General features: G+C 44.3%; 1 protein-coding gene across 4 annotated transcripts in view; it reads left to right on the plus strand.

Annotated features, from left to right (window-relative positions):
* Positions 1-15230, plus strand: part of LOC144505234 (dihydropyrimidinase-related protein 3-like) — a 212400-nt gene that overhangs the window by 79086 nt on the left and 118084 nt on the right. For all 4 annotated transcript variants that reach the window (XM_078231247.1, XM_078231248.1, XM_078231249.1 and 1 more), the window contains exon 2: positions 14049-14137. In XM_078231247.1, coding sequence (XP_078087373.1) covers positions 14049-14137 — 89 coding nt within the window. The remainder of the gene's footprint in view (positions 1-14048; positions 14138-15230) is intronic.

The raw sequence follows: 15230 nt of genomic DNA on the forward strand, positions 1-15230 counted from the left end.
TGCGTTGTTAAATCCTCTTCAAATGCCTTCGAGCCTATTCTGAGAACCAAATCTTACCTTATTGCCTGGTCAATGACTCCACACTTTTGTGAAGTCCCTTGGGATATTTGCTATGTTAATGCTGCTTGGGTCTTTCACCACATCTGGCAAATATGGATGACTTGAATCATACATTTCTAGTGGAAACAGAGAAGAATGTTTTCCTGATGTCCTGAGGTTTTCTTCCCATATTATTCCCTTCTTCCTTCTCGTCTTATTCTAAAGGAAAAATCCATGTTTGGAGTAGGGTTTTATAGGCACTATTTTACCTCTGTAGCCCTCATTCCCCACACTCCCCCTCCAGGTATGGCTGTAGGCAGCCTGGTTTTGAACAGACCCACTTTTTATGCAAGTGTAGATTCCACCCTTATAGTGGGTAGGAATGGGAACCCTGCTTGATTTTACTTCCCTTCCCAAGTCAATGGTCCTGACACGAACAGTAGCATCCGTAATGTCACATTGACTAAGGTGGCTACCAGTCAAAGACAAATAATGGAATTTAGGGTCTCCTGGTTTGCCTGCCTTTCCCAGCTTCCCGTTCTCCCGTCCCCAGTTCTTGTCCTTTCCTGAGAAATGCTGACTCGTACAGGGCTGCCATTCAAAGCACGTGAGGCTGATCTGCCCATTCTGTATCTTTAAGCCCACGCAACAATTCTTGGTCTGGTTTTATACCTTGGCAGATCAAAAGGCATGCTAGACACCAGCCTTGCTAGACCTCCAGGCACGTCACTGGATAGAGCACGCAAGCTATAGTTCTCCATAATTCTACTTCCTAGGTTGATCCCAAATATTACATAGATGGTGTTAAACTTGACAATGGGGAACCATAGAATCCATTGAATCCCATTTGGCCCATTGAGTATGCACCGACCCTCCAATAAAGCATCTTGCCCAGGTCCTTTGCCCTATTACCATAAACCTGCACACTTACCATGGTTAATCCACATAACCTACAGATCTTTGGACACTAAAGGGCAATTTGTCACCGCTAATCCATTTAACCTGCACATCGTTGGACTGTGGAAGGAAACCGGAGCACCCGAAGGAAACCCATGCAGACACGGGGGGGAATGTGCAAACTGCACACAGACAGTCACCCAAGGCCGGAATTGTACTCGAGTCCCTGGTGCTGTAATCAGCAGTGCTAACCCCTGTGCTACCATGCCGAGAAGAAAATGGGCGAGGTGTAAAATAGAATGCTGAATTGCCAATGCCTATTTTGTCCTACAGTGGGAGACTAGTTTTGTCTCATAGAACTAAAGCTGGTACTTTTTTTTCCCTCCCACCTACATCCTTAGCTCAGGGGCACCGAAGACAGTTACGACACCAACAATGTTGTCCCTTCCAAGGTCAACCAAGCCAAAACAGACCACGTATGGGATTCGGATCTACCTGAAACTATGGTTGGGAAATACGCCACATGGTGTATTGATCTACTGAACTATGAGCTCTAGTTCCGGAGATGAGGGGTGCAGCTTATGAGGAGACATTGAACAGAGTGGGTCTGTACTTGTTGGAGTTTAGAAGGCTGAGGGGTGATCTTATAGAGACATATAGGATAATGAAGGGGCTGGATAGGGTAGAGGTAGAGAGATTCTTTCCACTTAGAAGGGAAACCAGAACTAGAGGGCACAGCCTCAGAACAGAGTTGAGGGGGAACTTCTTCTCTCAGAGGGTAGTGAATCTCTGGAATTCTCTGTCCATTGAAGTGGTGGAGGCTACCTCGTTGAATATGTTTAAATCACGGGTAGATAGATTTCTGATCGATAAGGGAGATGGGGAGCAGGCAGGTAAGTGGAACTGATTTGCTTCAGATCAGCCATGATCTTGTTGAATGGCGGGGCAGGCTCGAGGGGCTAGATGGCCTACTCCTGCTCCTATTTCTTATGTTCTTAGTTCTGGAGTCCCCCACCATTGGGAACACTCTTTCTAAATCTACCCTGTCTAATCCTGTTAGAATTTTATAGGTTTCTATGAGAACCATTACTATTTAAGAATCAGCTGGAAGTTATGATGGAATACTCTTGGTACATTTGGATGGGCAGGTTGGGATGGGTTTGATATCCTATCTTCCCTCATGTATCCACCGACATGCACCTAGTCCTGATCTCCTTCCAGTTACTTCTAATTACACAGCTCCAACAGAAGCCCATGTTGGGGGAAGAAATTTAGGGTTGGGGGAAGCACCATCCAGAGGAATTAGTGTATGAGTGAGTGAGTTCAAGGAATGAAGTCACTTTAAGCTAGTGCACCTCTTGTGGAATCAAAACAATAGTGAAGAATGACAGTGGACTAAAATGGGGCAATTGTTTGGCAATGTGGCCACTGTATAGAGATGGTGTGGGATTATTTGGGATATTTGCATTTGATTTCTTTTTGTCTCTTGAATACCCTCAACTTTGATATTTCACCAAATACTTGGAAACCCTTAGGAAGGAGAGGGTTTGAGGAAATGTTGCATTTACCCTGGGGTATCAATGCGTTTTATGTAATTGCCTCTTTGGCACTCACAAAGAAATTATGTGTCTGGGATCTTCATCATAGTGCAGGAGGAGTACTGCGCTGTATGTGTATATCTGAGGTGGGTGGACAGTGCATGGGCTTCTGTTGGAGCTGTGTAATTAGAAGTGACTGGAAGGAAATCAGGACTAGGTGCATGTCGGTGGATACATGAGGGACAGATAGGATATCAAACCCATCCCAACCTGCCCATCCAAATGTACCAAAGGTATTCCATCATAACTTCCAGCTGGTTCTTAAATAGTAATGGTTCTCATAGAAACCTATAAAATTCTAACAGGATTAGACAGGATAGATTTAGAAAGAATGTTCCCAATGGTGGGGTGGGGGGGGGGGGGGGGGGTCCAGAATTAGAGCTCATAGTTTGAGGATAAGGGGTAAACCTTTTCAAACTGAGGTGAGGAGAAATTTCTTCACCCAGAGGGTGGTGAATGTGTGGAATTCACTACCACAGAATGTAGTTGAGGCCAAATCATTGTCTGATTTCAAGAAGAAATTAGATATAGCTCTTGGGGCTAAAGGGATCAAAGGGTATGGGGAGAAGGGGGGATCAGAATATTGAATTCGATGATCAGCCGTGATCAAAATGAATAGCAGAGCAGACTCGAAGGGCCAAATGGCCTACTCCTGCTTACAGTTTCTCTGTTAAATTACTTCAGGATTTTTGCCTCTTACTCAACATCCAATTGATGTTTGGTGGCTGTGTGTTGATCTTTGTAAAATTTTCTACGTACATTGACGTTTAACTTCCCAACTAAAGGGTCTTGGTGACCTTCTGAAGGTAATACCAGCCTTTCTACTGGAGTTGAGATCACTATACTTACAGTGAATGGCTTGGCATCTGGGTCCATTTTGTGTGAAATGTAGAAATTGGCTGGGGGTCCAGATTTCCATATGGTAGGACGGGTTGCTTCAGGCTCGTTAGGATTGTCACAAACTGGAGTTCTTTCAGCATGTATAACAAGAGCATGAATGCACCAGGACTGAATTAAAAGAGTAACAGCACCTACTAATTAAGTCTTCCAGAATTGGCGTGTAAATTGTCCTGCACAGTTTGAACCTTTAATTATTCTGTTTGCATCTGTTTTACTCCTCAAATTTTATTTCCAATACATTTCCAATACTTGGAAATACTAAGCCTTCCCTGTCAGCCTGTCTCCCTGCTTCAATAATCTACTGCTTTGTGTGGAGCTTAAATCAAAATTTGTCAGTGACTTACCCTCATTATCACATCTGATTCCTCTCTCGGATGGGCACGCTGCCCATTCCTGGTTGGAAACTCTGACACACTGCCTCAGTGACTGAGTCTCTTTTCATATTTAAGTTGTGTTCTTTTCAAAAAAGATGACTGCAGGCAAGCATGGACAGGCCACAAGGTAGAACTGTGACAGGGCAGGGCAATGGGGCAAAATCCCAAAGTGTGGGTCTCCCATCTGTGACCTTGACAACCTGGGCCTCAAAGCTCAGTTTGCAGTTTTATATTTGTGGAGTGGCAGTGGCCTCGGTGGTTGATAGTCACATCAAGATTTGTTAGTGTTAATAACTTGAGGTACAGGGAAATTAATGGAACCTCAATTTATATGTGACTTTCTGGACTCCACATAATTGTATGACTCTCTGAGCATCCCTGATTTCAGTACATCTTGATGTCTAGATTTCAGTGCGTGATTGAAGTGGTGATGACTTTTGGAGGAAGGGGGGGGGGTAAACGAATGTGCTTTCAAGACCCTTTTCTCAATTGTGCCAATAACCCAGTGTCATTCATCAAATTACTGTTCCATATTCATTTGGGTTTACAGCCACCCTTGTAAATGGTTCTTGCTGGATGGTACTGGATTTCATGTGCTTCTATGTGCATGTCTTGCCATCTCCAACTTTAAAATAGAGCTCTTATTTTGGCCCTTAGTCCATCCGTAGCCAATCTTTCCCTTCACCTGATTCCCTTGGTAGACCTCAGATATATCTGCCCCCATCCTGACTCTGAGCCAATCTCCCAACCCTAGCAATGAGATATCAGATTGGGATTCAGAGATCTTTCTACTTTTTTTTCACTCTTGAGCGAGAAATGTTGGGAAAGAAGGTGGTGCATCAGAGACCATTATCTGGAAATACTGTTACACACATCTCCATATAGTAAGAGAAGGAGGCCTGTTAAAATAGATCTATATACACAAATCCACGTTGACACGTCAATGCAGTACTGAGGAATATCTGCACTGTTAGAAAAGCTGTCTTCTGGATGCGGGGTCAAGTTGACTCCCCATCTTGTGTACGTAAAAGAAAGAGCAGCACTATTTCACTATTTCTGCACTGTAGGGATTCTGTGATTTCAAAGAAGAACAGGCGAGTTCTCCCCGGAGTCCTGGCCAACATTTCTCCCTCAACCATTATCATTAAAAACAGTCAGTTGGTGTTTGTGGGATCTTGCTGGGGCTCATGTTAGCAGCCTTGTTTCCTGCATTCTGAAGTATGCAGTGACTCTAACCCACTTTGGGATGTCCTGAAATGTCTTCACTTGCCCACCACAGTAAATTGAACAAGGAGTTTATTATGTAGGAAAAAAAACACTTGAGCCACAGCCCAGTTACTTGGGTTTTGCAAATGCTGTTGTGACATTGGCTTTCGGTCTTGCCAATCCGTTCCCAGTAATTGCTGCTGGCGTGAACATGAAGGTTTGGTTGGCTGGGAGACGTCTACTTAATCATAACTGACTGAGTGCTGGGAAGTGTGGGTTGAAATGAAGTAGAGTACTGCAGCTGGAGAGCCTCTGGCCCTGATGATGCTAGTCTTGGGCAGCAGCAAGGTAGTAAGAGTTGATGGTGGTCGTAAGCCGCCATTGCACAGCATTGTGGGTGGTGGGTTAATTTGTACAAAGTAGACTTCTGATTCGATGGCTCTTACCTAAAGTCTCCATCAGCACCAAAACTCCAACTCACATTTGCGCTTGTTGGGAACTGAGACTGAAATTGTATTAAAAGCGAACTGACTGGTGATTCCCACTGTACTGAACAGGGCAGCAGCAACAACTAGCATTTAGCAAAGGAAAACCTCCTGATGGTGGTCCACAGGAGCGCAGTCAAGCAAAACATTGACACCAAGCCAAAGAAGGCGATATTGGGAGGGGAACTAAATGTCTGGTCAAAGAGATGAGGATCTTTACAGGGAGGGAGAGAGATGGAACGCTCTGGGAAAGGGATTCCAGCATCCCTGAAGCCAGATGGATGAAATCCTGGCTATCTGCGTTGTTGTGGCAGCAGTTGGAGGAACTAAGTCCTTGGAGGATCTTCTGACTGGAGGAGGTGACATTGGGAGGGGCAAGGAGGCCATGGGGGAGATTTGATTTATTATTGTCACATCTATTGTGAAAAGTACTGTTTCCTTGCATACTATATAGACAATACATACCATTCATAGAGTACATAGGGGAGAAAGGAAGGAGAGGGTGCAGTATATAATGTAGTTCAAACGGGTTAGAGTTCAGTTTTAAGACCATAGATTGAGAGTAAAAGATAGGATTAGAGGACATGCTGGGGACAGCTCGCAAGAAGTCGCCTTGCTCCAGCGCCACCTTGAATGAACATGATGCTGAGAATTTTATAATTGTAGTGTGTTGCTGGAGTGGGAGCTAATGTGGATTATAGGGAAGCCGATGGGATGAAGGAGACAGTTTAAACTGGAAGATCTCTTAGCTTCTAAGCTAAATCCCAATAACTCTGTGGGTGAACTTTGCTCCAAAGCCACTTTCAAAAATCCTGAGATTTTTAAGCTGCAAATGCTAGGATGTTGGGATAATTATAAGGGACAAAGCTGACAGTTATCTCTGTATAGCAGCATTTTTGAGAGTGATCTTTGAGTAAAGGCATTAGTTTGGATTGTGGTATTGATTGAACTATTAGTCATACTGAAGCAGTGTACGACGTTCATTGTGAAGCCCACAAGAAGCTCCCTACCTTCAGTTTGCCAACAATGAATGTGTTGGGGAATCTGTGTCTGCCTATGTTTGAATGGGGGAGGGGAGTGGGAGAACAGGAGCAGCCATTCAATGTGTGCAGCTGTACTCGTGTCCTACTTAACTCAATTAAGCTTCAGTGGGGGACTTTGAGTCTATAAACCTCGGTCAGTCAGGTCTGATCAAGGCAGGCCACAAGCATTAAAAACTGATTACCCGCTAAAGTCGAAAAGGAGAAGTGACTGGAAGAAAATGGAGCTTTTTGTTTTAGTTTCTTCAACTTGTAATCAAGTTAAGTGGTCAGAATATTTTTCTGCAGGGAATTTTATATTTTTGGACAACGCTTTAAGCATTGCTGATTTCCCCCTGTATGGCATGCACTGCATTGCTGCTGTGGTTCTGAAGGGATAGATACATTCGACCCAGGGCAGTTTTACAGTTAACTCCTGCAGCTCTTTCATCTGTTTTCTCTCGACAGCAAACCTAATTAGCCTGTCTCGGCTGTATCCTATAAAGGAAGAGTATTCAATAAACCTTGAAACGTTTTAATGACTGCAGATCTCCTGGAGTCTAGGCTAACATCCACAAAGGTTTTAATCTCATTTCCCTTCCCATTGCCTGGCTGTCTGTTATATTCTGATCTCTCGGTGTATTCCAGAATTTTCTGCCAAGGTTTTATGGCCCCTCCCACCTGATTATTATGGTCCCGCCAAAGTAAACGGCAATTTAACTGGCCCGCCGCATCCGCCGGTGGGGGAGACGCACTGTGGCGAGGCCATAAAATGCTGGCCTTTCTGTCTAGTTTGCTAATAGGGAATTGTAGAACAGGCCCTCTATATTCACACTCTAAACATCTCTCTTGTAAAAGGGGTCTGCTGTATTCAGAACAGAGAAGTGTTCTTTGTGCCCTTGCTTTGTTTTTTCAAATTCTTTTCACAGTATCTAGCTTTATACTGCAATAGGAACCAGGGTCTATGTGTCAGCAAGGCCAAGTGCCTGTATTTAAACAGCTAATGGGAAACAGCAAGGGAGGTTTGGAAGATTTTTTTGCAGCCACCTTCCCACGTACTAGGAGGTAGGTTTTATCCATAATATCAGTTCTAACCAATTAGGAGTGCTTTACAGGCCTCTCGTTTGTTTTTTGCCTGGAGTGTTTTTGGGGCGGGGGGTGGACGACAATGCAGAAAACTTTAAAACTTGCCACTTAATTTTCACCAAATGTTAATACAAGAGCACATGTGTACACACGTGCGCACATGCACACACGACTGTGTGTGCACACATACACACATGCATATGTACACGCACGCATGCAGACACATTGCACTCACTGTCCTAAACAACTTTTGCTAACTGGACTAACTCCTGTCTAAATGGGGATTGGAGTTTGTTGCCTGGCAGTACAAACACAGCATCCATTGTAATAGGCCACCTCCCTGCATGGATGATGCTGGAGTTCTAGGCTACTGTGCAAAGTTTTTTTTCCCTTCATATTTCCAGCTCGTGCAACCTAATTCAAAGCAGCTTCAGTAGTATTCAAGTGTAGGCTGTTTTTAGACATGATGTCACTGAGTGAATGACTCCCTGCATGCATTCCAGTATTATCCACCCATTTTTAAAATTAGATTGCTTTCAATATATGAACAAAAGCTTGGTTTAGCAGATTGGATGTTAAAAAAAACCCCTGCAAACCTTGGCAGTTTCCTGTCTGGGCTCATTCCATTAGCTGGATCTTCTGCGAAAGGAGGATTTGCCCTCCCTCCCCCATTGTATATTCTCAATAGAATTGCCTCCGTGTTTCGATGGAATTGAACCACGTGCGTCTTTGAATGCATGAGCGGCCAGAATCTTTAAAAACTTGGCAAGTGCCTGCAGAGCTCAGATGTTAGTACTCTACATACACACTCTTGTCAGAAGTCGTACATGGTGTCTTTTAGATTCTGGGAGACAATGATGAACAGTGTTCAATTCAGTGACTTTGGGGATGGTGCCACTTAACCTAGCCTCGTCTCACTGCAGTCAAATGTCCCACCATCTTTATTTCTGATGACTGGAAGATGGTGCTGGTACTTAATGGGATTAAAAGGATTAAATTATCAGAACAAGTTGTCTCGTCATAGAATCTACCGTGCAGAAGGAGGCCATTTTGCCCATCAAGTCTGCATCGACCACAATCCCACCCAGGCCCTATCGCTATAACCCCACGTATTTACCCTAGCTAGTCCTCCTGATACTAAGGGGCAATTTAACATGGCCAATCTACCTAACCCACACAACTTTGGACTGTGGGAAGAAATTGGAGCACCTGGAGGAAACCCACGAAGACACGGGGAGAATGTGCAGACTCCACACAGACAGTGACCCAAGCCGGGAATCAAACCTGGGTCTCTGGCGTTGTGAGGCAGCAGTGCTAACCACTGTGCCACCGTGCTGCCCGAGGCCAGTATAGTGTAAGGTGATTAATTTAGTTGATAAGCTGTGCAGAAGCTATTTCATCTAGTGGGCTTGGGAACAAAGGGAAAATAACCTTAACATAAGCGCTTGGCCATTTGAGGATGGTGTCAGGAGGTTTTCACAAATGATAGTAGAAATGTAAAGCTTTCTCCCCTGAAAAGTTGTTAATGCTCAATGTTAATTAAAAATTTCAAAACTGAGATGGATGAGATATTGTTAGGCAAGGGTTTTATGGGTTTCAGAACCAAGATAGGTTGATGGAGGTAGGATATAGATCAGCCATGATCTAATTGAAAGGTTGAATGGCTTAGTCCTGTTCCAAAGTTTCAACGTATACAGGTAAACTTAGGAAAGTTATAATTTCAATCTTCAGTCTGTGCTGAACTGGCTAACATCGGCCAGGATGGTACTGTTGCTTCGTTTGACTTGCACTTGAAGGGCAGTCACTCGAGTGAGGTGCTGGAACACACACAAGCTGACTCCCCGCCTCTCCTCAGGAGAGTTGTTCCTGATGGAGTGAAAGGAAAAGTACATCAGGGTTCCTGGAGCGTGTGCCTGTGGGGGTTTATTAAGCGTGAATTGAATTCAGTCGCCATCGCTTTCCATGGCCAAATGGCCCAGTGACACTTGCCATCCAAGCTGAGATATGAAAAAAAAAGCTACTTGAGTGTGTTATTTGCCATGGACCCATATCCCAGCAAAATCAGTACCTGCTGGAGAAAAGGAGAGCAATTGTATTGCTTTTAACATGCATCTGTGCTGCTTGGGTCTGAAGGGGAAAGAAATAGAGAAATTTGTACAGCTGATGGAATCATAACCTAATTTGATGGCAGGATCGGATTCGGGGGGCTGAATGGCCTACCTCTGTTCCTGACTTATGCTCTTTGCCGTAAGCCAGCTATTTTCTGTTCTGCCCTTTCCATTCAAAGCCATGGGCTATTTGAGTCATTGGAAGTTAAGAACATAAGAATGTAAGAAATAGGAGCAGGAGATCATATGGTCCTTTGAACCTGCTCCACTATTCAGTAAGAGCATGGCTGATCTTGCGCTTCAACTCCACCCTCCTGCCCGCTCCCCATATTCCTTGATTCCCCAATAGAACAAACACCTGTCTATCTCAGCCTTAAATATGTTCAGTGATGGAGCATCCACAACCCTCTTGGGTAGAGAGTTCCAAAGATCACCAGCCTTACAGGTGAAGACATATCTCCTCATCACAGTCCTAAATCATCAGTCCCTTATGCTTGGACTGTGTCCCCTTGTTCTAAATTGTTCAGCTGGGGGATACAACCTCTCAGTTTTGTCCTGTCAACCCCCTTCAAAATTTTGATTGTTTCAATGAGATCACCTTTTCTAAACTCTAAAGAATTTGGATCCAGTTTGCTCAGCCTCTCATCATAGAACAACCCTTTCATCCCAGGGACCAATCATAGAATCCCTACAGTGCAGAAGGAGGCCATTCGGCTCATCAAGTCTGCACGGACAACAATCCCACCCCAGGCCCTATTCTCACAACCCCACACATTTACCCTGCTAATCCCTCTAACCTACACATCCCAGGACACTAAGGGGCAATTTAGCATGGCCTATCAATGTAACCCGCACATCTTTGGACTGTGGGAAGAAACCGGAGCACCCATAGGAAACCCACGCAGACACGGAGAATGTGCAGATTCCACAAAGGCAGTTACCCAAGCAGGGACTCGCCCAGGTCCCTGGTGCTGTGAGGCAGCAGTGCTAACCACTGTGCAACCGTGTAGCCCAATCTAGTGAACCTTTGCTGTATTATCTCCAAACAAGGTCTATCCTTTCTTAAATATGGACTTCACAGCTACATCCCATAGTCTATGTGTAGTCAACAAAGCTCTGTACAATTGTACTAAGACTTATTTATTCTTGCACTCCAATCCCATTGCAGTAAAGGCCAGCAAGCTATTTGCTTTCCTAATTGTTTGCTGTACCTGTTTTTGTGTTCCTTGTGCGAGTACATCAAAGTCTCTCTGAACAATAACATTTACAAAACATTGTGCTTTTCTCTTCTTCTGACCACAGTGAATAACCTCACACTTCCCCATATTATACTCCTCCTACCATCATGTTGTCCATTTACTCAACCTGTCCATGTCTCTTTGCAGCCTGTTTGTATCCTCCTCATAGCTTGTATTCCCATCTAGCAATGATACAGTTTGTATTTTAAGCAAACTTAGATACATTATTCTCTGGGCGGGATTTTCTGCCCACCCCGTGACATGCTTTGCAGCGGTGGAGATGGCCCACCATTAGTTATTTTTTTGGTTTAGTTAGAGCATCATGATCGGCATGGGCTTGGAGGGCTGAAGGGCCTCCTCTTGTGCTACACTTTTCTTTGTTCTTCTAGCCAAAGGCGGGATCTTCTGATCCCACTGCAGTCAATGGATTTTCCTGTTGTCTGCAGCATCTGACGCCAGAGAATCCACGATGGAGGGGGCGGGAGGGTTGCTGTCGGTGGGACCGGAGGATCCCGCTGGTGGGAACAGCTGGAAAATCTCGGCCTCTGTCCCTTTGTCGAAGCTATGAATGCAGATAGTCATGCTGCAAGTTGAGTTAATGAGTCTCAGATTTTGCTGAACCACATACAGACACCGTTAATGTATATGTTTGCTTAGAGCTGTCATCGCTTTGTTAGCCTTGTCTTTGCCAGTGTGGCCTGTGCTGTGTTTTATGGGCAAATCCTGCTCTCTTACTGGACTCATTAGACTGAGAGACTCCTTGAAGTTGCTGCATCAATCAAGTTTGAAGTGACTGCTTTTATATGTACTTCAGACCAGACCTTTATAACCCACTGGAATCTAAACCTTTTATTATAAACATTCTATCCCACAGGGACAGTAAAGAACTATTGATAATTCCTGTCCTCTCCTCAATCCATAAATTGCATTTTCCTTGCATGTAAATCAAAAGATCTAAATTACTTCCATTGAAAAAGTGCAGCTTTAATTCTGTCCTTGCACACACGAGTGTATATGTGGATTTGCTGTAGCTTACTGCCTTGATTTAATTTGCTTTGCCTGGCATTGAGAAGTCCGATTGTCCCTATGTACATGTTACCTAATGTTCCAAACAGGATGGCCCGCCAATATAATGAGCTGCTGGGACTTTATTGAGAGCCTCTATGTTTAATTTACAACCAAAAAGCAGAGGAGTCATAAAATTTTGCACTCACTGAAAGGAGCAAGATCTCTGCAGTGACCCCCATTTGGACCCCGCAATAGTCTGTTCATAATGAATTATGGGTAGAGTACCTTTCTGTTCTTCATCTTGATGAAGCAATATCTGGAATGAGCTGGTCTTTATTTTTTCATAACATGTGGGTGTCATTGGCAAGGCCAGCATTTGTAGTGGTGCTAGTAAATTCAAGGTTGTAAATAAAATGTTTCATCACATCTTTGAGATGTATTGGCTTGTGTGTGATTTTCTTTGAAGAATAACTGCGTCACAACTTATCAAATTGAATGACGGAGCAGGCATCTCCTCCAGCTCTGATTTTGTCTGCACTTATAAGCCATGTTAGATATATCCTTGAACAGGTGTTTGTTTTTGTCAAGCTGTGAGGCACAGCTCTCCTCTACTTGTCCCAATCTCAGGTGAGCATCCTCTGCACCGGAGTCAAGGTTTCATTTTTGTCTTTTCCACATCACCTGTCCTTAGGCCTTTAAGGGTGACCTTTGCATTTGTGGCAGGTCTTAAGTGGTGAGGCCACACTTACTAGAAATAAGATTTGCAAGTTCCCAAAATCTTGTAACATCCCAAAGAAAAGAAAAATCTTTCTGGGATGGATTCGGAGATACATCCCACAGATGAATAATAATGAATGGATACCTGGATGTCGGGGCTCTGTCTGGTCGGGAGATATCATCACATGACCTTCCCAGCATGCTCCTGCCATCTGTCATTCCTTCAGGTGTCCTACCTTCCCACGCAAATTAGAAAGGAAACCGATGGGAAACAGTGGGCGGCACGGTAGCACAGTGGTTAGTACTGCTGCTTCACAGCTCCAGAGACCCGGGTTCGATTCCCGGCTTGGGTCACTGTCTGTGTGGAGTTTGCACATTCTCCTTGTACCTGCATGGGTTTCCTCCGGGTGCTCCCGGTTTCCTTCCACAGTCCAAAGATGTGCGGGTTAGGTTGATTGGCCACGCTAAAATTGCCCTTTAGTGTCCTGAGATGTGTAGGTTAGAGGGATTAGTGGGTAGATATGTAGGGATATGGGGGTAGGGCCTGGGTGGGATTGTGGTCAGTGCAGACTCGATGGGCCAAATGGCCTCTTTCTGCATTGTAGGGTATCTATCTATGATCGATTGTCACCCTGAATATTAGTAAAATACAATTTTCCCAACTCCAACAACTAAAAATGTTCAAAGAAAGGTGGGGGAAAAAAACACAGTTTTGTTCAATGCCACAATTTTTTTCTCTTGGGTTGTTCACAGCAGTTTCCTGGGGGTTAATCCTGGGAAGAATCCCAGAAAACTGCCAGTGCAGAATCGATGGGCCAAATGGCCCCTGACTAAGCTGTCACAATTTTGTGATTCTGTGTTAATCATAGACTCGCTACAGTGCAGAAAGAGGCCATTTGGCCCATTGAGTCTGCACTGACAACAATTCCACTCGGGCCCTATCCCCATAACCCCATGTATCGAACCTGCTAGTCCCACTGACGCTAAGGGGCAATTAATCATGGCCAATCCACCTAACCTGCACATCTTTGGAGTGCGGGGGGAACTAGAGCACCTAGAGGAAACCCACACAGACACGGGGAGAATGTGCAAACTCCACACTGACAAGTTATCCGAGGCTGGATTTGAACCTGGGTCCCTGTGGCACTGTGTGGCAGCAGTGCTAGCCACTGTGCCACCTTGAAAATTTGGCAATCCTAACTATATGCATTGTTAAGTTTCCTTAGCAGCACGGCGCATTCAAAAAGCATGACAACCCAAGCAGGTAGATCGCATTTGGACTGCAGATCTGTATCACTTGTACAGTTTCAACCATGAATTGATTTGTATTTTGATGAATGTGCTGGAAATAACTCTTGAATTTCTATCCATAGAGTGACCGATTGCTGATCAAAGGAGGCCGGATTGTCAACGATGACCAGTCTTTTTATGCGGACCTCTACATGGAAGATGGCCTCATCAAGTACGTGCACTTTTTCCATTCTCCAGGAATGAAATTAGAAACGAACACACCAAGCTTAGTTTGTTTGTGCCCTGACGTAATCACCAGCAAAATTATTCGAGAGTACAGTAGTGTAGTGGTTATGTACCTGGGCTAGTAACTAATGACTTAGAACATTAACCCAAAGGACACAAGTTCAAGCCCTATCATGTCAGTTTGAGAATTTGAATACCATTTGGAAAGCTGATGTCAAACCGCTGTAAAGTTCCAGCTGATTCAATTAGGGAAGGAAATCTGTCCTCCTCCAGTCTGGACTCTAGCTCCACTGAAGCAGTAATTTGCACAACAACTTGTATTTATATACCTTTAACATCATTAAATGTCCCGAGGCCCTTTAACCGGAGCATAAAATAACATACCATGCCACAATGTCTTAAAGGAGGAACGCGAGGTGGAGAGGTGTCGGGAGGGAATTCCAAAGCTTAGGGCCTCGGCGACTGAAGATTTGACCACCATTGGTGGAGTGATTATCTTCTGGACTATTAATGGCGTTAGAATTAATTAAGAGCAGATATCTTGGAGGGAAGTGGGGTGGGAGGAGATTACAGTGATGGGGAGGGACAAAGCTATTGGGGATTTGAAAACAAGGATGATAATAAAATTCTGACCTTGCTTGACTTGAAGCTTGTGCAGGTCAGTGAACACGGGTAGCTGCTAGGTGAATGGGATATGGTGGGGGTATAAGGACATGCATTTGCTGCCCATTCCTAATTGCCTTTGAACTGAGTGGCTTGCTAGGCCATTTCAGAGGACAGTTAAGAGTCAGTCACATTGCCGTGTGTCTGGAGTCACAAGTAGGCCAGACCAGGTCAGGATGGCAAATTTTCTTCCCTGGAAGAACATTAGTGAACCAGGTGGGTTTTTGCAACTATCAATTATACTTTTATGGTCACTATTACTGAGGCTAGCTTTATATTCTAGATTTTTATTAAATTCCACCAGCTGCCATGATGGGATTTGATCCCATTTTCTCTGGGCATTAGCCTGCATCTTTGGATTGCTAGTCCCATGAAATTACCACTACACCACCGTCTCCCCCAAAATAAGGTCTGAT

The sequence above is a fragment of the Mustelus asterias genome, chromosome 16, assembly GCF_964213995.1.
Source record: "Mustelus asterias chromosome 16, sMusAst1.hap1.1, whole genome shotgun sequence".
Lineage (NCBI taxonomy): Eukaryota > Metazoa > Chordata > Chondrichthyes > Carcharhiniformes > Triakidae > Mustelus > Mustelus asterias.